The 24,510-nt window shown below is 39.5% G+C and overlaps 1 protein-coding gene across 1 annotated transcript; it reads right to left on the minus strand.

The window, feature by feature from the left end:
• LOC131775900 (protein mesh) lies at nucleotides 1-24,073 on the minus strand. The gene is made up of 28 exons (XM_059092022.2): nucleotides 23,649-24,073; nucleotides 21,546-21,839; nucleotides 20,908-21,042; nucleotides 20,051-20,213; nucleotides 19,211-19,462; nucleotides 18,523-18,772; nucleotides 16,589-16,764; nucleotides 15,807-15,963; nucleotides 15,345-15,580; nucleotides 14,404-14,615; nucleotides 13,822-14,038; nucleotides 12,963-13,088; nucleotides 12,121-12,390; nucleotides 11,343-11,516; nucleotides 7,917-8,090; nucleotides 6,753-6,926; nucleotides 6,074-6,247; nucleotides 5,461-5,634; nucleotides 4,836-5,009; nucleotides 4,409-4,582; nucleotides 3,791-4,000; nucleotides 3,427-3,600; nucleotides 3,158-3,331; nucleotides 2,665-2,838; nucleotides 2,119-2,292; nucleotides 1,711-1,884; nucleotides 1,329-1,502; nucleotides 1-783 (listed from the first exon to the last, which is right to left on the minus strand). The coding sequence occupies exons 1-28, from the start codon at nucleotides 23,847-23,849 to the stop codon at nucleotides 593-595; spliced, it is 5,352 nt and encodes a 1,783-aa protein (XP_058948005.2). The 5' UTR covers nucleotides 23,850-24,073; the 3' UTR covers nucleotides 1-592.
• Nucleotides 24,074-24,510: the final 437 nt, after the last annotated feature.

Raw genomic sequence — 24,510 nt, forward strand, 5'->3', positions numbered from 1 at the left:
TGAGGAAATTTCTGTGTATTTCAACTAGCACTTACGATTTTTTCCTAAGCAATGTGCTTTACACACTAACTGGATAGTATTATAAATTACACCTTGAAATAAATATTAACAACGTTTAGCTTCTCGTGAATTTATCTCGGAGACACCGACTCGATAAACGACAGATTTGCTAGCTTCCTCGTTATCTTTTCTCAAGTCGTTAACAAAGTTTCTGGGTGTGGAGATCTACTTTTCATATTGGATTGCTTCAAGACGGTAAGTTGATGGAGCTTATCGCTCTGCGTGGATTTTCATCAATTTTATATTCCTCTTTAAGTTAAGGTCGCCACTTGAAAAAGTAACTCAACAGACATTTCAGATATCGAGTGAAGTACTAAGGAAGGATCTCTTGATGTCTCGCAAAGTCACGGCGGGAATATTCAAGCGTTTAAAGAGGGCTCTTATAAGAGTTACATCAAAGACGTGACACTCTGAAATCCAGAAAACATAGTTGGGGCCAACGGAGATCTTTCATCTATACCACACCCACAGGATCTTTAGAGCAATCGTTTTGTAGAGCAGTGGTACATTCGTCTTTACTATCCTCAGATACTCAAGGTTTCATCATGACTTCCAGTTCTGCCTCTTCGTCACCCTTCGCGGTTGCTGTATCTCTTTGACCTGACCTCCGTCGACAACAAATAACCAACAGGCCAATTGCGATTATCAGAATTAGGATAGCAGCACCAGTTAGGACGTAAAGGTACCAGCCGTTTGTATCCTTGTCCTCTTTATCTGTACGAGCTGGGGTAAATTGAAAGTTGTTCAGTGAGGGGGGAGTACATATGAAAGACTTTCAGAGGTATTTTTATTTACGCTTGGAACACTGCCACCACTGCTATTATTTCACGCACTCGCAACAAGATGACGCAACCCTTACCACTCACATTAAAATGATCTCAATTAGCATCTAAACTATCAACACTACACAAGCGCCATCGTTGCCAAGATCACTGCTGCCACCGCAGTCAAGCAATAATCATTACCACCACCTATGCCACGAACACAGAGAACTTTCATATCGCTACCTACCCTCCTACTATCAAGAGCATTATGGGAACACCGCTTTCACAACCAGAAAAATATCCACCACTACCGATACCAAAGGAACTGTTAATCAAGATTCTTGCTAATGCCTCTACTTTCTCTGCTACTACTGCTGCTACTACTAATTGCTAAGTTTTTGTGATACGCAACTTGATTAGGTGGCGACTATAGCAAAGCACTGATGTATAACAGGTCGGCCGATGCAAACTGTAATCAAGCAGTAACTTGAGAGTTTAACGTACCCTTTAAACATACAGGAATGCTACCATTCCATTGTCCCTTTTCATCACAGCGCAGCGAGGTTTCTCCATCTATGCTGTATCCTTCATCGCAAAGAAAGCTATACACTGCACCTGACGTGGATCCATTACCATCAATGTGCCCGTTTTCTAGAGTGCGGTTCATTTGAGGACAATCTTTGAAAAAGAATGTGTGGCTGTGTTAGCGTACAGCTTTCTGACACATTGATGTTCTTAGGTAAGCGAATAAACTCATGTGTAGGTTAGTCATTTTAACAGTAACAAAACAGCGATATTAGCTGCTTTAAGCGTCGTTCTTATTAGTCATGGTTTATTTTGTGAGCATGTCTTCATCAAATTTGAATTTAAAACATATTTACTTTACCTTTGAAACAAGAAGGTGTTGTACCATTCCATTGACCATTTTCATCACAATAGAGGTATTTGTTTCCTTCAAGTGAATAACCATTAGCACAGCTAAACCAGACCAAGGAGCCTTCCACCGACCCACGGCCATGTTTATAACCATTTTCCATGCCAGCAGCCAGAGAGGGGCATTCTATCAAGGGGAAAAACACAGAGAGAAAAAAGAATTGGAAAACACAGCAATAGATGGCTAAATCTAAAAATAAATATTATTTCTCTGCCAAGAATTCCAGTGCAAGATAAAGAAAACGTATCCTTAATTTCATGCCAAGTCTGGTGGTCTTAAAACCGTTGTGATGAACAGAAAAACACGATTTAAATAATTCAACACGAAGAGGATTGGTGCTGATAAAATGGCTAGATATACCTTTAAGACAACTGGGAAGGCTGGCGTTCCATTTTCCTTCTGCCGTACATTTCAATGTCCGTTCACCAAATAGTGAATAGCCTTGATTGCAGCTAAAACTGTACTCGGATCCTTGTACTGAGCCCGTACCATTAACATGCCCATGTACTATGGAAAGGGGAAGCTTTGGACATTCTGTGTGAACAGATATATGAAGATTATATTCACGGTAATATGTGGGGAGAAAACAAAACAGATCAAAATATGATTAAATAAAAGAATAACGTTGACTTTTCATTTCTAGATTACTGCGAAGTGAGCAACCTTTCTTTGATCGAACAATAAGGAAACAAAGTATTTCGTTAGGAGACAAGAAAGTTACAAAGTTACAAAGAAACATAGAGTTTATGATAAAATACGTTTACGCAGGCTGCAAAATGAATTTACGCATATCAGTCGTGTAGAAACTGTACATGGAGCCGAAAAGTTAACGTAAGTAGTTAATATCTTGCAAACGCTCTCTATCAAGGGGAAGGATTGACCTTTGGTCATACACACTTGACATACCTATGAGACAGGTTGGAAGCGAGCTATTCCACACACCAGAATCCGTGCAAACTGATGTGGCGGCACCAATAAGAGAGTACCCCTCCTGACAACTGAACTCATACTGATTACCTTCCAATGAGCCGCTACCGTTAACAAAACCATGCGATATCCATGAAGGAAGAACTGGACATTCTGGATAATAGATATAGATATGTCCTTTGTTAAAAATTAACCTCGATCTTTAAAATCCCTACTGATGCAAAAAGACAAAAAACCTGCAAACAGTAAAGGCTTCAGTGGGAAAAAACTGCGATACCGTTCCATGCTCTTTCAGCTGAGATGTGAAACTGCACATTCGGACTAGGATCAATCTGAGATCCTTGACAAAATCCAAAATTATCAAGAGTTATAATAGAAAAATATATAATAAATATTGAAGAAACTGCTTGTTGCGTCCATAACAATTAATAGGCAATATATTTTTATTGTGTTAAGCGATTTTTGTTTGTACCTCTGAGACAGTTAGGGACACTGGCGTTCCATACACCCATTTTAGTACAAAATACAGTATCATGTCCGACAATAGAGTAACCATCCATGCAACTGAAATTGTAGATAGACCCTTCCACGTGACCTGATCCATGAACTGCCCCGTGTGTAAGATTCGAAGAAAGCTTTGGGCACTCTAGACAAAAAAGACAACAATGACAAACTTTAGCAACGTAATTATGCCATATTAGGGAAGTAATATTTGTAATTGAATATCAATTTCTCATATACCTATGAGACAGGTTGGGAGTGAGCCATTCCACCCTCCGGCATCCGTGCAAACTACTGTGTCCGCACCAATTAGAGAATACCCTTTCTTGCAACTAAAGTTGTACTGAGCACCTTCCAATGAGCCACTTCCAAGGATGAAGCCATTTGCCAACGATGAAGGAAGCACCGGGCACTCTAGAGGATGAACAAAAAAAGGTTTCCTACGTAAAGAATACTCCCGTGTAGTTCAACTAACAGGACGATACTACTTAACAATAACAACCAAGACTTGATGCTAGGTCCAGAAGAGGAAGACAGACCTCAGTTGAGAGAAGAGGAACACTGTCATATCAGGGCTGAACACTTTGGTTGAATATGCACGTACCTCTAAGACAGGAGGGAAGCGAGTCATTCCATATCCCAGAATCCGTGCAAGCTAAAGTTTCCGCACCAACAAGTGAGTACCCTTTTTCACAGCTAAACTGATACTGGGATCCCTCTAAATAGCCTTTACCCTTGAAAAAACCAAGACCCTCGTGGAGCCCTCCGCTTTGGATGAAACCATGTGGTATAGAAGACGGTAGGATAGGACATTCTGGAAGACACATGTAATGACATTCAAAAGCAATTTAATAATAGCTTTAAATCACATTTATGATTCATAATAAAAAATCAAGACATTTTGAGAGATCCGGTGACATAGCGGTTGGCGCGCTGAAGTCCAGGTCGAGAGGTCTGGGCTCGAGATGTGGCCGGGCCATTGAGCTATATGCTCTTAGGCAAAACACTTTGCTCTCATTGCAGTGTCTCTCTTACCCAGAAGTAAAAATCGGCACCGGCAAACTTTCAAGAAAACTCAAACTTTCAGGATGAGAGTAGCAATATTTCTTGTCGCTTCATTTTACAGAAAACGGGATAAGCTGCAGCTGTATGGGTGACTTAGCTTGAGTGCAGGCTTTTCCTTTGCATACAAGATCACGCTAACAATTCTAAAGGCACTTACTTCTGAGACAAACGGGGACACCTGCGTTCCATCTTCCCATTTGAGTGCAATACAAAAGATCTTGACCCACGATAGAGTAACCATCGTTGCAGCTAAATTTGTACAATGATCCCTCTACAAAACCCGTTCCATTTATTTTGCCGTTTTTTATTTCAGATGGCAGCCTAGGACAATCTGTGTGAAGATTTCCAAAAATGTATACGATAAGTCTCTATAAGTCAATTTGAAAACTGCATATGTTTGTACTGCTGATTATAAGCTCGTGTTACTTACCTGACAGCAATAACAATCTAATAGAAAATAGTATTTACATTATGAAAAATTAGGATGATAGTAATTAGTAAACCTCAGTATTCACTATATCAGAACTCTTGTTCATCAAGGTAATTTTACGTTACTTTAGAGGTAAACATTATAGATACACTACCTATAAGACACACAGGCACAGAGCCATTCCAGGCACCTGTGTTATTGCAATGTAAAGCTCTCTGTCCAACCAGTGAATATCCCTCATCACAAGTAAAATGATGCTTGGAGCCCTCTACGAAACCAGTTCCGTTTCCTTTTCCATTCGGTATGGACGACGGAAGGTCTGGACAATCTGTGACGATCGAACCAACAACAATTAAAATAAACCTGCCACAGTGTTTGATGCTTCAGGATAAACTTTAAATAAAATCACTCTGTAACTCATATATTGCTGCAAACTATGTGACCAAAACTAAATATAGTCTATGCACAACGAATTTTTCGTTACGTCACACTTATATAAGTGATTTATTCCTAGACCGTAGCAACTCCTTTATCCAACCCCTCCCCCCATATTCGAGCCTGTCTTGCTTGGAAAATAGGATCAGATACTGTCATAATATTTCTTAGTCAGGCATATCAGTTCACTTTAACGAGAATCAGATAAAAAAAAAAGCAACACTATTACAGAACTGTTAATCGATATTTAAAGGTTTTTGTTACGCTGAATGTCTTAAAAAGTTTTTGTAGACACTTGAATGTAATCATTTTTTGGTTATTTTTCATCACTTAATTACAGCTACCTTTGAGACAGCTGGGAAGGCTGGAATTCCAGTTTCCGCCCGTAGAGCAAAGTAACGTTTTCTCTCCAATAAGGGAGTAGCCCTGCAAACAACTAAATCCATACACGGAGCCTTCCAAGAAACCTGTGCCGTTGACAAATCCATTAGGTATTGACGACGGCAGTTGTGGACATTCTGAAAATAAGATTACTTAAAGTAAAAAATCCGGAAAAATAAGCTCACATAATTCAGTGGGAGATAAAAAAGAAATGAAGAAAAATTAGGGATTACTTTGCTTCATATTAGCGCGTAACGTAATAACCTTGGACAAGAAACGTGAGATGAGAAATTCGTTTCCTTGAAAACTAACCCTGTGACAAGTGGTATATCAAGCGAATTGCGAGCTACAGATCACACGAGGTTCCTTAAAAAGAAACAGGGATGGATATCTCTTGAATTTCCCAAGCACCAGGAAAATGGTTTCAGGCATCGGAAGTGGGGCACAAAAACGAGTGAAAATGAAGTAATACACAAACTCTGGCAGGTCTCCACTCGGTACTCAGATTATGATGTAGTTAACAGAAAGTGCTACATTGGTGGAGTTTAAAGTAATCGAACTCCCGTGCACCCGTACCTTTGAGACACGTAGGAACGGAGCCATTCCAGTTTCCCTGATCGGTACATTGAAGGATGTTTGCTCCCACAAGAGAGTATCCTCCCTTGCAACTGAACCTGTACTGCGATCCCTCCACTGATCCACTCCCACCAACGAATCCATTTGGTATGAATGATGGAAGATGAGGACATTCTGGAGAAAGAGGAAATAATGTGGAAAGTCATTCCTTCGAAGGAGTTCATTAGTCCATGGGTTATCTAAATTCTTAAAGCTGATATTTGCAGTCCACTTCACCCTTCTCTATTCTTGCTCCTTCTTGATTTGTGATTGACTGACTCATTTGTCTTTTTTCTATCTTATTAAACATGATTTTGAATCATCTTTATAACTGAAGGTTTACTTCTTTCCCTAAAAAAATGACTCAATATAACTTGACGTAGCTCTGGCAAATTGCGTCCATAAAGGATACGAGCGCAAGTTTAACTAAGGGAGTAGTTTCTAAAATATTTCTACCTCATCTCTTCAATCAAAAACAGCGTTAGTGTTAACTGTTGTCATAACATCAGACCTCGTAACTCAATAAAACACATGTTTTGTAGTTCGGAAAATGTATCACAAAACTTGGTCGACGATTCCTGCACTAGGTGTTGTAACAACACATCATTCGTCAAATTTAATTTGAGATAGATATGTATACCTCTCAGACACATGGGAACACTGGCATTCCACTTTCCCTCTTCGGTACAGTACAAAATGGAATGGCCCACGAGAGAGTAACCAGGGCGACAGCTAAACCTGTGGTGTGATCCTTGCAAGTGACCCGAACCATGGATGTCGCCGTTTGAAATTGAAGAAGGGAGCCTTGGGCATTCTGCAAGTATTTAAGGCAACTCTTAGGTCATTTAGAACAAGGCTAGGAAGATCATGAGATCGTATAATCATAACTAATACTAATTTCCACTTGTTGCAACTGGGAGCTGTATTAAATCATTTCTTTAGGTTTCATAGGTCAATTATCATTCAAAATTATAAATTTTGGTGAGCCATTTTTTCCCTGAAGAAGTAACATTTCCTTTTTTTGTCCCAGTAACTGAAAAAGATCTCAATTTTAAGCGGAACATGAAGAATGGAAATTCTGGTTTCATTTTCTTCATGTTTTGTTTTTTTTTTTTTTTTTTAATCATTATTGATTTTATTTCCGGCAGCATCACTATCAAGACAATATGATCTGATCAGGTGTCATTTTAAACCAACTTATCAGCAAGACTAAATAAAAAGACCATTTGAGTCAAGGATGGAGTTTATCTGCGACGTTTATAAAGATCTCATGGTCATTTTCGAACTGAAACCGAACTTATACTCTGTTTAATCAGAATCAAGGATAGGGAAACGACAGTCAAGGAACTGGAATCGCGGGAAGGAGGATCGGGTGTCAAGAATCTGTTAAATCATTACGCCAGGAAGTGACTTGGACTCTAGTCCCCTGGAATTAAGTGAATGTGGTGAGATCATAGTGAACCTGAAAAGGGAATTATCTTCATAGAAAATTTCAAATAAAGAACATCAACAAAAAATTTCTAAGATGTTGCCAACGATAATTTGACTTCGTAAATTTTAATAACCACGTGGTGGTTTTTAGTTCTGTGATTTAGGAGAAAACTGAGATACATGCATTTACACTGGAAAGTTTCATGCATATCACTTTCAAAGAGGGCTCTTTAACTTCTTCTTTTCTTCAAAAAAATTGGTAATTTCATTATGATCGATCCTTTAACATCCATCCCCGGTCCTCCTTAATCATTAATTCCTGATTCTCCTTTTCTAAGAAACCTCTCTAAGGTATTAAGGCTAAACTTGATACCTCGCAAACAGACGGGTTTTGTACCATTCCATGAGCCATCCGCCGTGCATGTCACGGTACTTTCACCAACCAAGACATATCCACCGTTACACAGGAAATGATACGTTGAAAGATAAACACTGCCATTCCCGTGAAAACGACCATTCTTAAGATGCCAAAGACGAACTGGACATTCTTTTAAAAAGGAAATCAATATGTACCATGTTATCACTCGATCATTTAATTAATTTTTTTTCTGCCTTTCAAAGGTAATTATCTACCACGGGAACATTAGTGACACACTCACCATCTACCTGTGCCTCTTTCCGTCCTTATTTACAGTTGGCCTTAAGTGACCGATCATTATTATCTCCTGGGAGGGGGGGGGGCGGGATTCAGTGGAATATGGCTGAGTCCCGATATAATTTGTTTGATCCCCCTATAGGGCTCATTGGCAGAGTTAATTTATAGTCAATGATCTATAGAACCCCCCCCCCCCCTTTATACTCTTTTTCGGCAACGACTGATAACGGAAACTCCCTCCGTTTCCCCTGGAAACCATCTGATCCCTCGATTCCCACAAAAACCTTCCACCCACCCTCCCCCAGTATTAGTAAGACTGCTCCCAAATTTGAGATCTAAAGATGATCAGTCAAATTAGCCACGTTAAACAGATTTTTTTTTCTTGTCAACTAAATTTAATGTCCAATTTCAAAGAGCCTAAAAGAAATTGCAAACAAACGTTAAGAAAGTAAATTAAAACAATTGAGTTTCTTTGGAAAAATTAAGGGAGAAGAGGCTAACCTATCAATAAAGCGTTTTCAGACATAAAGACTGAAAAAAAGAACCCAACCTGACCAATCTTTAGCGATCGATTATTGGTAAACAAAACCGTCGAAAAAGTCGATCATGTAGTTTGCAGCTTTAGTCGTTTTGATTAGAGTAATCTTATAAACATTCTGATCATGACAAACTGTTTACCACGAAGAGACTAGCACATTGCATCGAAGAGGCATTCCTCAGTATCTTAACAATGAGGCTGTAACATTTAGTCACCACTTTCGTTTGTAGTGTACAGTAGAAGAGAGAAACACATTTTTCATATGTGAGCGGGAACATTTTGAGTCGCAGATGGCATATTCTTTTTTCCGTCTTACTTAATTGGCTGAAGGACTTGTAATAAGTGACTTAAATTACATGTTGAAACAATTACTTACTACACCGCAAATTTTTGATGTTGGCTAAATTGGATTGTTACTGGCATTAAGCAAAAAAGAAATACTACACTTTTCAAAATTCGTAATTAAGAGAACCTTGTATGGTTGAAAATACCTGCATCTGGCCAGTTCATAAAAAGTTTTCGTGTTTGACAAATATCTAAAGGCCCACTCTTACTTTGTAGTCTGAAAATCATTCAAAAATTCAAAGTGTTAATCAACCCTTGATGCTCTCACCTATGGTATACTTCATGCTTTACCCCAGTGAACTCATTTGATTTCAAAGCCGACTACTTGTTTATAATATGGCCAACACTTGGAGTCGAATCTACGCCACAACACAGCAGCTCAGTGACAGTGGTACTGTATGTAAATTGATGATAATATCATGGGATATCGATGCACTTGTAAGGATGCCTGAGGGATCGGTCTTACGAGAGAAGTGCGAATAGACTAGGACACCTTTTCAATGCCGTGAAATGATATCTACCCGCTAGTGAAATTCATTTGCTGCCATCTTATGCAATTATAACCATGGAAACATTGAAAAAATGTGCAAGTTTTATTTGTTTTACGCACTCATCGAATAATCATATATTAAGTTCTCTAATTTTGAGCAATAGAAAAAATATAAATTTCATCTTGATTTTTCCTGGATTCGCTTCGCGGCAACTTTACTTCATTACTAATTGCTCCACATTCCCTGGTTCTGGTCGTAATACCATTTATCCAGAAACTTGAACCAGCTGAGGATCTATGAAATAAAAATAAGTACAAAATAAAATGAAAAGGAATGAATGAATGAAACTTAGCAGAAAAAATAAATTTTACCAAACTAGGGAACCATTACGTGTTTGATGAAATGCAAAACACTTTGGGGATCCTTCTATTTTTTTGTGATCCCTGGTGCAAACAGGGTATTTACAGAGTTTGCGTGTAAAAGCCAACGGCTCCAGGTTTGCATTAATAAGCATACCGCTCGTTTCAACTCATTAACAATTATAGTGACTTTTTTTCTTTTTCCTTTTACCATTTTAAAACGTCAGTTGTTAGGTCATTGGTCTGTTTTATTATTGATTTCGAAATATAATTTGAATTACTATTTAAAAGCTTCTAAGGCGATAAGTCAGTTGAAAATCAGAAGAGAATCAACTCCGGACAAAAGGCAAACTACATTGAAAGTTTACTGGTACATTGCTCTTACCTTATCCCTGTCTGTTTTGAGCTCCAATGCTAATCTATCTAGCGTTGAGGAATCCGGAATACCATTGTAGGCTAAATACTCGAAATACAGATAAACCAGATCTGGATTGTATAGTAATTCCCATTGGAGTTTCCATGCCTGTCGTTCTCCATTAGTTTTATTTCCTGTTAAAGAAGCTCTTGATCCTTTATTATTGCTCAGAGAGTTGTGCGAGACGGCAAGAAAAACGTCATGCGCAGTCACCGATCATCTCGTTTTATTACATTTATGTTATCAAATTCAATTTTGCGCGTGTCCATTTTAGACACAGATGACGTTTGAGCATGCATTGGAGGGTAGTAGAAAAAGTCTCTCTAGATCAAAAATTTGAAGTACCACTGCTCCTCGAGAGACTCTAAAATGTCTTGCATGCTTTTCTAACTTTCCGCGAGTTTCAAACCTCGATGAACATATACAGACGAATGAACCAATTGTTGGTTCGATAAAGAGGCTATCGTGGATAATTTGACGAAAGAGTTCTTGGAAAGGGCCAAATACTACCAAAGTGTCTCTGCACTAAAATGGTTTCTATGCCCTTCTTTCGTTTCTAAGACTGGTTTGAGTATCATTGCAAAATTTAGCAAGTTTCGGTGTTAAAAAAACTGGTTTGATCGTTCAGTAAAGAAAGATTCCCGCGTAAGACTGTTGTCGGTTGTAGTGACTAACCTTTCGACAACCTTGAGTTTGTTGAAGACTTCCGCTCAAGTTGTCGAAACGTCAGTCACTCCTATCAACTGCAGCCTTCCACACGTCAAATCTCAGCCGAATTATTAGGCTAAACGTTCTAAGTTTGATTTATAAGTATCAATCGATCGATTTTATTTCCATGCTGACCCAAGTTGTATCCACTTATATCGCTAGTTATCAAACGGTATCAATCATCGATGCCATCGATTGATCATGGCGGGAACAAAACACAATTATAGTCAACATAACAATTTTTAAGGCATGCAGTGAATGAAAAAATGAAATATTGATCTACTTCACCTTTCGGCAAGCAGTTTGGAGCCGAACCATTGTAAACTCCATCTTTACACGTCACATGATTAGAGCCGTTCATAACGAAACCTTCATTGCATGCAAACGTGTAATCAATTCCGCCTTCAGTGTCATTTCTGTGTACAACCCCATCGGTTAGCTGCGAGTCCAGTGGTACGCAAGCTGAAATATCGAGACAACATCACACAATTTAGCAACCCTTGTGATTGACATACCAGCTTTCAGCCATGAGCAAACAGGGAAGAGACCTGGAACAATACAGGAAACGAAAAGTGTCCATAAACGCGTTTTCGTTGGGTATCGAGTCGTTTGAATGCTAAGAGTCGTTGGAGAATGAATTGTTCCTTCTGTATGAATTTAATCGCTATCTTATGTATCAAAGATTCTTCCACCGATGCGTCATCAAGCTCTGTTTTGAACTGTACACACGGAATGCAAAGCCTTCTGGACGAAAATGACTTTTTTTATCTTTTGTAAATAAAACTCATTTTCACCCAGTAGGCCCAGCACAAGCTTGCCTCATTGTGCAGTTAACGCGACGCCCAAAGCTCTGTTCTGATCTGCAGACACGGAGTGCAAAGCCTTTTGAACGAAGATCATTCTATTCTAAGGTAAATAAAACTCATTTTCACTTGAAAGGTCTAAAACCTGGACTCATTTTACGATTGAGCATTGTAGGAGCTCGTAAATAATCCAATTGACGGATCAAATACTGTGAATTGATGTTTAGCTATCGCAATAAACTATAAAAATTATTATTCTCAACCTGGCTTCACAGTGTCGTTTACAATGGCGACAAACTGAGTCACAGTCTCTTTTGTTGCTCGTCCGATTCGCACTTTGCCAGTTGTAAAAATATCGAACAAACACTCGGAGCTATCCCCACAAACATTCTGGGCCTCCTTCTCCAGCACCTTATCAGTAAAGTCCAATTTTTGACTGTCAGGAAATATTGGCTGGAAATTCGGATGGTGAAACGTGGAGTGGTCCTGCCCTTGTTGATAGACAAAGAGAGACTCATCTGGTTTGGTGACCCCTGCAGACGAAAGAAAAGGTGTAACAGTCAAGTGCACTTTTAAAGGATAGCGCCATTAAACGCGGGTATCCTGGGAGTTTCCCATGTGACTCTTGTCTTATTTTTTTGGCTTTCTTTGTCAGCATTTGAGAGTATGAGAAAAAACCTGCTACATATTGGCAAATTTTAGATGTCTTTCTTTAAAAGTCTTAAAAGTAGTTTCATATCATTAAAGTTTATTGAGGTCTTTTGTGCTAAATAAGACCAAAACAACTTGACAGAATTTTTTCATAGCTTAATCGTTTGGTGAATTAGGGCGGAAGTAAATGAAATCAAAAATCATAGAAATTACTATGGAGGGGTTGACAACCTAAAAGGACACGGTACAACTTAGCAGCATCTGCAATATGAAAAAAAGTGTCCTCAAAAATTGTATTTCTAACCTGAAAATTATACTAATGGCCGGCTACATAGGTTTTTGATAGTTTGATTTTAACTTGCGTTTTATGACTTGCGAAACTCCGGAAGGTAATTCCATAACTTGGAGTAACATAAAAAGGAACAGAAAGCAATCATATCTGACAGTTACGTACATAATTGTCCGAACTCTCTGTGTATGATTTCCAAACTCGAATTTGTATTCAGGAATGTTCCATCGGGCTTGAGGAATTCTGTCTCTTTACTGTCATCCCAGTATCCAAGGAGACCGGAAGTATTACCTGCAATAAACAGTTTAACTTTCCACTCTCAATATCGGATACTTGCTTCGATTTTTTACCTTGTCCATTTAAGGAGTTGGGTATGTGATGCTGTTTCGTTTAAATGCAATCTCACAGTTACCAAACGCATTGCGATTGGTCGATTTAGGGGGCCAACCTTCAGTTACTTTTTCAAAATCACCCTCTTGAATCCTTTCTTTCTCCAAATTGTTTGTTTAAACTTAATGAAGGCGAACTAACAAATGCCCGGGCTCGTTTTGCTTTCGAAGTACGTCTCTCGTTATATTATAGGAAGCCGCTCTGAGTAACCAATAATCGTTTCCCCAAATCAATTTGATGTACTTTACAAATACTGCAGTGAGTCGTAATTTTCCTCCTGCAATTTACGAATTGTCACTGTTTCCGGTCGACTAAAGACCAACGCACATCACGCTTTGGCCATCAATTAACCATAAAAAACTCTGTCCAGAACTTAGAGTAAAGACCTCAAACTTCGTTGGCAAGTGTAATATGACATCTCTTCTTTGATAAAAAGAGAAGAGTCAACTACCCACTTGGGACCTCTTCTTCCCCCAGCCGGGTAACACTCGTTCAAAATGAGTTTCGCTAAGATATCTCTCTTCTTTAAAAAGACTCATAAACGTTAAAGATAAACTGTGTACCAGTATACTTGGAAAGGGGAGAGAAATAACTGAAATTAATTTGAATTCTTCCACCTTCTCTTGATTTTTACCTTTGAAAATTGTTGGTACCAAAGTCACGAGACCAAGCAACTCTTTCTGCCCTTCAACTGTCACGGAGATGCCGGAGTTAAAAATAACGGAATATTTAGTAGTGTTGGTGTAATACAACACAGAGACTCCGGTGAATTCCAGGAGGGAGAGCTCATCAAAATCAACTCTTTCCCCATTCACCAAAACATCCACTAAGCCACGACCATTCAACTGGATCTACATTGAGCAGAAGAAGAGAAAAAAAGTTTAACTAAGTACAACATTTAGTTTATTTATATTAACAAATAAATGAGGACATGCTGGCCCATCATGGATGATCCAGTCTCCTGTGACCCATTAACACTCCTGCATGGGTGGAGAAGGGCACATTAGGGGCAAAGTAGATGACCCAGCCGGGAGACGAACCTGGACCAGTGTAGATCTATCGGGCTCACGCCCAACATGCCAACCAATAGGCCACCTTGAGTCCAGCATGGCAATGACGGTCTAATATAAATACATCATGTAACGTACATTCCTGTGTGCCCCATAGCCACATATATAAGATAATCAATAATTCTGTTTCCCCATATTTTCCTAACCTGTACAACGTCTGATCCATTTTCTTTGGCTGCAAATGCCGTGTATACTGTGGCTTTTGAGGGCGATCCATCGTCTGCTAATAGAGGCTCCATACGCCCCTGCAGAGTGAAGTCCACCCCTTTCACTTTTAAAATGAAGTATTCCCCATATCCGTTGAACGTGAATGGCTTCTCATCCAAGGTCACCATGTGTGGGTCCCCAAAACCGGTAGCTATGGGCAACGAAAAAACGTAGTTATTGAAATAAAGAAGATGTGAACTGTTAAGGGAAATCACTATCAAAGAACTATACATACATTTTTTCCCTACTTTTAATTAAAAGTAAAACATAATGCCCAAATGTAGTTGGCAATTAGCAGCGCGCTTTGTTTAGTTTAGGACAACTTTTATGCTGCGCTTGCAATTGCACAGTAACTGAACAATGTAAAAGGACAGTTCACGCGCCAAGCCTGTGTAATTGGACGGTGTGCGTCATTTCTGCGGTGTGCTATCGATCGAGACTGCTGGGTTTATTTGTATTAAAAAATTGAACCGTAATGTACTTATTTATGAATAACTCTAACCGTTGAGTATTTGTCTCGTCAATTTTTTTCATAGTTTTGTTGATGGGTAAGGGGATTTTTTTGTCGTACAGATCTGTCTGCAAACAGACACGCTATCAACAAATCGTACTACTGCGTCGCGTTTACCCAAATACGCGAATCATTCGTATGTTTATAGAGCGAATTTGACTCCACTTGGAAATGCTGTAACACTTTAATTATGTGGCATTGTCACACAGGAGAGTAACCGGCCTGCGCCTTTTTTCAACGCGTGTTCAGCCCTTTCGTACATTTTTCGTTTTCAATTGTGAATTTTGAGCGACCACATTTTATCCACTCCAACCCCTGGGTTATCGCGTCACCCAGATGCCACATAACACTTAAATGATTAAGAATTACCGGGTCTTGGTGCTTGATATTCTGAGCTGTCGTCTGAAGGCCGCTTCTCAAAGTACTTTTCACAATTCTTAGAGTTGCGGCAGCAGTCTTCGTACGGCACCTTATCATGGAAGAAATGGGATATCACAGGGAGACCAGCATTAGGATGAACGCGGTCAAGGGACCCTGCGTTTGGTTGGCCCATCATTAAGTTTCCAAGCCTGTTGAAACAGCACTGCTGACCGGAGCCTGTGGCACTATGGAAGAAAAAGTAAATCAGTGCTCCATGCTCGATACATATTCGGACGAAAACAAGAAAAACTGGGTCCAGTGAATCAAATCGAGGCAAAGTTATATTTTGTGCTTATGGATACCTTTTTTTCGTTGCACAGCGGGCCTTCTTAAAAACAGCAAATAGATCTACATTTCCTCAGGGTTGTTTGCCAGTAAGCTTTTATTAAACTAAAATTAAGAATAACTGACCTGGGATTGACCATTAAAAAACACTGGAAAGCTCCCTCGTGGTATCGATCACATCCATCGCGATTTTGGGGATTGCATTCCTCATCAGACATGAAGCGCCCGCGATCTACCATAGCCTGAGTCAAACTCGAAGGGCATGGCTGCATGCTGGGATCTCCTTAGTGGTTGAATACAATAATATTAGTCAAAATCCTCTTCGCCTTGTCATTACTGTCGTCTTCTCAAAAGCTATCCGCTAACGTTGAGCATACAGAAACGTTTTCTTAAATGAAAAATGGGTGGGTCTTGCCATCACTCTGTTGGAATACTAACCTATGTTTAGCCCCACAATCCTCTATAGGAGTTTACGTTGGTCTTTCAAGCATGAAAATTTTAGCAGCATTGCTAATCCTTTCGGATGGTAGCTTCTAGGTTCTCCTGACGGCTATATAACACCCATTTACAGGCACTTCTGCTCAAAGAAAGGGAATGCGCGAGTGAAGAATCTTGCCTAATGTGCTGATAATGAATTGCTACGAGGACGCTTACAACATTTTGACGTGCTGGGGATTTCGGGGTGGCTGAAGGTTAATGACTGAAAAACCATCTTCCAAGAAAATGGCCCCTTACTCGAGTTAACTTCAGCGATAACCAAATTCGAATTTGTGAGGCTCTACCGTTTGAATCCGGACTTTAAGACGTAGACTTCATTCTCTTTAAGAAGCATCGATAGAGCTTATTTTCCAGTAACAACACGTTAGTCTGTTCCTTCCCCAAGACATATGCAATTTAGGTCTCCATACCTCTGAATGTGTCTGGATTAGGTTCCTTCTGATGCCATTTTTTACATCTACTCTCTGCCCACGGCTCATTCTTCCAAGAAAACACTTCACTCCACACCCACTGAGACTTAGATACGTTGCTGTAGCTGTTTTTTCTTGACACTCGAACAAGATTGATAAAACGATCATCAATGTTCCTACAAAATAATAGTAAAACAAGAGGATTAGCTTTGAGGAAAAACACCCAAACCAATCATTGCCTTAAATATCTTTTGACATCAAGGGCCTGAATTTTTGATAGGGAGTAAAAAAAACATAGATCCTCCTCCCTTTTTTTAACTCGTGCGACAGAGTTCGCAAAAAGGGGGACTGCTTGTAGGCTTTTCGTTCTCTTACCGAGCGATGGGCCCATCTTCTTTTTGGGGCCCGGCGCAGTGATTTAAAAAAAGTATGGCTGAGTAAACTTAAAGAGAGTATACGCAGCTACTGCGTCAAACACCAAAGCACATCCAATCCTGACATAGCGACACACTCGACCGGTGACAGTTAGCCGGTGTGCATTCTCAGCTGCTTCAGGCATCTTTTCCTCAATTGGACATGTCGGCTCTTCTTTGATATCCATTCGGTTCAGTTTTTCTTTCATTTCCGTGACGGAGGAATACAATTTGGCCCTCACGGCAGCATCTCTCTTCAATAGTTCTTTGTCGGCCTCAGCTTTCAGCCGAAATCTTTGCGCGTCTTTTTTCGCTTGGTGACACATTTCTTCGACAGCGTCCAAGTTGTCAAAGTACTTGTCAGCATTCTTCTCGAGTTCGCGGAATTCTCTTACAACTTTATCATAAACACTTTCTTCTTTACCACGAACTTTACTCAAATAATCCACTCTATCGCCAATTGCTGTTGAAACCAGTTTCGTTGTGACTACCGAAACAGAACACATCTTTTTGTGACACAAAAGATGCAGCTTAAAACTCGCTGACAAAAACAAACAGTGAATTGCAACTGACGTAACAACTGAATTGTGTTCAGTTCTTAACGGACATAGCGCGCGCTCCATTCGAATAGGCTTTGCCTTGAAAATTAATTTTTCAACAAAACAACACCGAAAGATATTTAGGAACTGTTTTCATCTCCTCCCTGAGTTCCCTACTCATGATCAGTGACTCACAAGACGAAGAGGTGCGCTACATAGAGAATAATACATGGGCGCACGTAGATATGAAATTTCTCTTCGAGCGTTTAACTCGATAGCTAACGAGTGAGCACAGCGAACGAGTGAGAGTGAGAGTGAGAAGAGAAATTCCATATCTACAAGCAACCATGTATTATTTTGTTTATCATATAAACACAGTAGCCCTTTACTGACAAGAAGAGCAATAAAATTAATCAATGAAAACAAATAAATCGACAATCCCCGAATAACAATCGTAGAATGCGTGGGCGCTAACTCTTAGGATGCAAAAAATGCGTTGAATCATGATTACAAAAACAACAATGGAAATGCTAACACCAAAGCCACTGAATACGTAACTTTCAGTTTTTCTTTTAGTACACTGGTTTTCTCCTTCTAGGTAAGTTTGAATCTCACTGTCTGTCAGCCATACGGATTTTTTAGTGTTTTAGGCGCCATATTTCGAGAAATCTCCGACAATCAACTTGCCGTTCATTCAGCAACCTGACCGAGTGATTGGCTATATCAACACACGTGGGAAATAAAATAAGATATTCTTTCACGTGTGTTGCTACGGCTTTTTTCAGGGCCGGAAATCCCTGTATAACATCGCAGTTTATGTGATAGTTACATTTATCAACACAAACAGTGCACAAACATGCGTTTGATGCCATTGAGCCGCAATGCAATTTCGCGCAGAATGTTGTTCATATGATGAAAAAGCATGCCAAACTAATGTTTTTTTTTCTTTCCCGCACATTACTGCTTAAAGAATCACCCTTACCCGTCTCCCTCTCCTTTTGAGACATTAAACTGACTATGTCCAGAATTAAGTTGATTGTTTACTACTTGGCGGAAGCTGTCCAGTACGGGGACATCATCATCTCCCATTTTATAGCGCGCCAAATCAATCGACACTTCCTCGTCTAGTCCTCCGATGCTTCCCGAATCCCAACTAATGTCAACCGTGGAATCCTCCTGCCATTTATCACCGTCCTCTCGCTGGACCTCGGGAATGTATCGATTTATGGGAACTAAAATAAAAGAGATAATTTTTTTAAAGGTTCCTTCTACTGAAGGAAGAAATGACCCGGAAACTTGAACAAAGCCAATGGTGCATGTTGCCCTTAGAATATCTTCTAAACATCCGAGGGCCTTGTGAAGATTCGAACCTCACCAAGGTTCCATTTCGCGATGAGATACTCCACCACATCCGGAATTATTTGGGCCACACATGGCTCATTGATTAGAACTTATGGATCCTACGGTCAGAGCGACTTGAGTGTAGATTAAAAATATGCATATTTCAAATTTTAAGCTTGGTTGTCGAACAAAGACATAAACGTTAAAATAATCGTCTTAAAAGATAAAATTCCTGTTCCTTATTTTTAATTTTTCCTTACATTTACAATTTTGATTGATGTCAAAAGTGAGCTCAATGGACAATAAAAAGAATTTAGTTGATAACGTACCTGATGTGTACACTCCATTGTAATCGAATGAATTTCCGCCATCAGTAGATAACTTGAATGACAACCGTCCTGTCTTGTTCAACACTGGTATGGTAACTGATGACGTTAGCTCGTTGCTAAAAGTTGCATTAATGTTGACGTCATTGTCGAGTTGAACCACAATGTTATCATTTGCAGTGAAGCAAGGTCCACTCATTTTCACGTTCGTACCTCCTAACATAATCCCAGATCGGGGTGATATGGTGAGAGATCCTGTTAAATAGGAAGAAGCAGATGAATGCAATGTTAGGGTAGCATATAACCAAAAAATGGTACCGGAGTTTCAATTGCGGTTCGTGATGACCGAAACTTCTTCAAGGAACTGTTTAGACGACGAGTGGCCCCTCCTTATCGGCGAAGTCAGTCGCGCGAGTCCAAAAAAATCGGTGAGGAAAAACTGATGATAGTGCGCCCACTGAACGTAGAAAATGTTTGCGGTTCTTCACATATTTGGATTATTTTTTCTAAAACGACACATTTTGTGGAGCAAGGACAGTGCAATCTGCAACACTTTTGTGCGTCGCGGTAAATGTTGCATGCTGAGGGATGCGCGCCTTTTAAAAAGTGAAGTTAGGTAACAAAAACTATGGAGGATAATATGATTATTTCCGTACAGTTTTAAGTTACTTCCCGCAAAGTTTTTTGGTCTGTTTCATTGACTCTCTATTTATAATTTTTTCATTCAAGTTCTTTTTTTCCTTTTTAGGTGTTCGCTGAATGTCCACTCCTACAACATCTACAGATCTATGCCTATGACTCCGTGATGTTTCTTTAAACTATACTTGTGTTTACAATTTGTACCTTTTGTGTTACATCCCCCAGCTTCCACACTTGCTTCATCGGTTTGGAACATCCACTGACCGTCTCGAGCAACGTTTGAGGTGGAAGTAAGATTAAGGATGTCATTTGTTCGGGAGCCAGGAATAATGAAGAACCTCACCCCATCTCCAGCATTAAACCCGCCCTGCAGTTCAAAGTCAAATCCACAGTCAATTCCATACATTTATGGTAGCATCTTAATCATTGTGTAATATTTCGGTCACAGCTGCAGATAAAGGAAAGGGTTCGACTCTGCGAATCTATGAGTAATCTTTTCCAAGCGAGCTCAGCGCATGGATTAGTACCTTCTCTATGGTGACGTTTTAACCTTTCTTAGAGTTACAACAGTAAATGTGTCATGGTTATAGTTCATTACATTAAGTAGGTCCAAAGATATTTGGGTATTCCATTGGCCATATGTTCTTTAAAAAAATTTTGACAAGTGGACTCCCACTAAAGATGCGGCACAAGCATGGGGCCTTTGAGATTCGAGTTGGCGAGTAAAACGGGCAGGAAAGAGGTCTGAGAGGGGTCTCATTTTCGGGCCAGAACCCTCGCAGACTCTTTGCAAACCTCTTGCACGCTCGCCTCACGGGTGGGCTCGAAACCCGCAGGCTTCGCCGCTCCTGTAGGCGCAGTCTTGTGCACTCGCAGGCAACACAACTGTAGGAGAAGGACAGGTGAAAAAATATTGGAAGGCTATGGGTTATTTGAATGTGCGTTTCATTGCAACCTGCATGTTTATAATTTTTTTTTCTATATAGATTGTGGTAATAAATCCACTGGGCTCACTGTTTTTACTCAATATATTGTCTCTTACTTTACATTCAGACACTCACCTGAGCAGGCGTTCCGCCCAATCCGTCCTCAGTCCCTCCGCTAGCTGTACCAGTTGTCCACACGATTTGATTGTAATTGAATATGGCAAATGAATGACGTCCATTTGTAACCAGCACTGCTTGAAAGTTGTTGACCTGACAAGGAACAAAATTGCAATTTCTTTGAGAATTCTTACCCTTTTACACAAGATCCTCTGCTTAAACCATTGTGAATTAAGGTTATTTGTCTTTATAGCCCTGTTGGAGTTTTAACTAATGTTACCTTCTTTGTGAAATTAGAATCGGAAAGACGGTAAATTTTGCGTTCAGTAGTGAGGTGGGGAAAGATGTTTCACGTCTTTTCAAGAGAGTGGGGAAAAGGAAAAAATTCTAAGTCCCCATAAGAAATCGAATCTCAGACCTCCAGATTCCACACTCTAATGTTCTACCAGTGAGTCATAGAGACTCTGTGGAGAGCTAGACATGTATAAGGTTCTTACGTGACACGCGTCCTGCTTATTGCTGGGATCAGCTATTCGGAGAGCGTGATGTGTAAATAAAATATGAAAGAGGTCAGTGGTGGCGCATCAATGGTCAGAAGCTCGATTCTTCATGTCCCACGCTTGTGACAAGGCGAAAAATTTATCTTTCCCTGTTACCTTGTTTTTAAAGTCTCCATCTGCTCCAAAGAATGCCACTCTGTCCCAGGTCGCTATGAAGATCCACGAGGCTGAGAATCTCTGGTGATTTAAGAATGCCCGTCGAACATCCTTTGTAGCTCGGTCCAGCAATACAGGGTCAATAGACTCCCTGTATAATACAGTTCCCCCATTTCTAGTATCCACGTCACCCCAAAATGGCGAAATAAGACGTCGGTTGTCCCCCAGGGGGAATGGAGCTGGGGTGTATTGATCCACTGCAACCAGAAATGAGATAACTCCATTTGTGTTCACCTGAAATCACACACAGAGAAAAGTTAAATAAGAAATGAAGATTATTCTGAAATCGATAATCTTCTGGAAGCCTTTAATAAGTCAAGCGATCATATAAAACATGATTCTTTACAACTTGTGCTGGTGAACGATTTAATATTACAATACATGTGTTATATCATAATCAGATGACCTACAGTGGAGTTTACGAGTCTTGGGACACTTTCAATCGAATTATTTCTTCCGCAAACAAAGTTGAATTTGGTGCGCTTAGTAAACTTTACCAATACGTAGGTTCACCAACAATGTTAGAGGGCCGGGGGAGTGGATGTTCTGTGTACACGCCTCAGTGAATTGGCTAAAAGTAGTCGGTCTTTTTCATATATTTGGGCATAGGACATGTTTTCAAAAACTGCCTATGGATTTTTGACCCCATTGTAAGTTATATGCTTCTGGTTTAATTCCCTTGACCGATTACATAAAGGAAAAGCTTTCACCCTTGCAACGTGGACTCAGCTAGGCGATAAGCACTTTGGTTGAAGGTAAAAATAAAATAAAAATTATAATACTCCCTATTTTTTAAAATCAAAATAAACACGAGACTCTCTTGTTGTCAGAGTTCGAACTACTTAAACTGTAAGATTATTCACTTTCGATTTGTAATCGTGATAGTTGATCCTGGCTTTTCCCGCATCAACTAATAACCAACTATCAACTATCACGCGACAAAAATCTTGAGCTGATAATCTGATTGTTTTAAATGTCTTAAATAGATAGCGACTTGCGTAGCCAGTCGCAATACAGCATTTGTGAAAGGACGATTTATACTAATTATAGTTATGACTCGTCTATAACATGGGCGTAAACTGAAAACGGTGAGGTCATACAGATCAGATTCATGGTTTTGCAGCTCAAGTTCGAACCGTTTTAATGCCTTTGTAGCCTCCGACAACACTTCTTAAATTAAAAAATTTTCCGGTTCGAAAAGTATTTTAGTTTGTGAATTCGTTGGGCAGTAAAGCGGCGCTGAAAAATTACCCTTGAACAAATTTTGACAGTACTCAAGTACTTAGTGAAACAACTACTTAACGTCGTGCCCGCCAGACTATCACGAATACTTTTAGTGCACGATCTGGTTGAAATGAAAGTGGAATGTCTTGTATACTGAATTCAAGTTTTTTTTTTCGTTGTTTGCATGCGTTCTATTCGTCTTCTGCTGAGGTAGCGATGATTTCTGTACAGGAAGAACCTAATATATCTCGTGACACACACCAGGCATGAAACACATGGGGGGCTTAGAAAGGTCACTTGTGGCTTATTGGAGTACTTAAACAATGCGATAGAACTGAAAATATTGTTGGGCAGTGAAGATATGACGGAATAAACGAACAACTAATATCATTCATCACAGTGTAAAGATAGAATTTTAAAGGAAAATCATACTTTGTTTGAATACGTTATTGATCCGAGCTGCATTTAGTTATATTTAATCAAGCGAGACAAATGTGGTTCCGAGAAAAAATTTAACTGTCACGCTGGTAGTTCATAGGGATTTTAATACACAAGAAATCAGAGACGCTATCAATGTACACTTTTCTTGAAAATTTTTATTTAAAGGGCGTTATTAGAATCTTAGGTGAAGTAAGAAAAGCAGAAACTTTTTCAATCTGTGAATTTCAATTTTGCAAAGTTTAGCGCTGACATCATGTACAATCAAAGTGGTTTTAAAATACAGGCACTTCAATATTTTAAAAAATAAACTTATAAAAGATATCACCGAGTCTAAACATAATTCATATTAAAAAGTGCAAATAAATACTGCCTACTTACATATAAGGAATCGTGATTCTTGTCAAAATACGGGTAGAGAATTGAGATTGGTATTTCTCCTGAGCTGCCGTCGTCATTTGGCGGAAGTGCATTATCACCCTCGCTGACTCCATAAGGATAGAAATCGCTGAGCGGAACACTGAAACACGATGTTATATGAAGGACTAATGTGGCGAAAATTTTGCAACGCCGCCAATACATTTTAACACCGATTCTGTCCAGAGAGGTCTTCGAGAAGACGCTGGAAAACCAACTTTATCCTTTCCTAAACCAGTCGCAGACAACACTTAAAATTTACATAAAGCGATCTCAAGCAGATTGATGACACTTATAATGTATGTAAATAGAAAACTAGTTTTCAGCAGGTTGGGTTGAAACAGCCGTTCTGATAACAGTGAGGAAATTGAACTTGCATCGAAACGGAGGTCATCTGAACAAGAGTTGAACTTGTCACTCAATTTATAGCCAAAATAAATATCCGGGTACATGTTGGTTCAAATACCTTCGCAGCACGTTTTTCCTTTTGATTTCCAGTTAAGCCGCGTGGAAGAGTAGCCTCGCTTCTTCCAAGAAGTCCCTTGTCTTCCGGGATTGCTGAAGAGTTAACGGAACGTTTTAGAAGTCACTCAAAAACTCAAATAAATAAACAGGTAACCGCAGAAAAAGACAAGAAAATGAAAATATATGAATAAGTAAACAAATTGGTAGCAATAGGACGGAAATTGATCCAAAGTGAAACTACCGGTAAGTGCTTTGTAGAAAGGAAGATAAAGTGAAGGCAAATGTAGTCAGAAATTTCAAAAACACTTGTTTGTATGCCATCTTAACTGAAGGACGGGTGAGTTGTTGATGTTGCTTGTTA

Source organism: Pocillopora verrucosa, chromosome 4 (genome assembly GCF_036669915.1).
Source record: "Pocillopora verrucosa isolate sample1 chromosome 4, ASM3666991v2, whole genome shotgun sequence".
Lineage (NCBI taxonomy): Eukaryota > Metazoa > Cnidaria > Anthozoa > Scleractinia > Pocilloporidae > Pocillopora > Pocillopora verrucosa.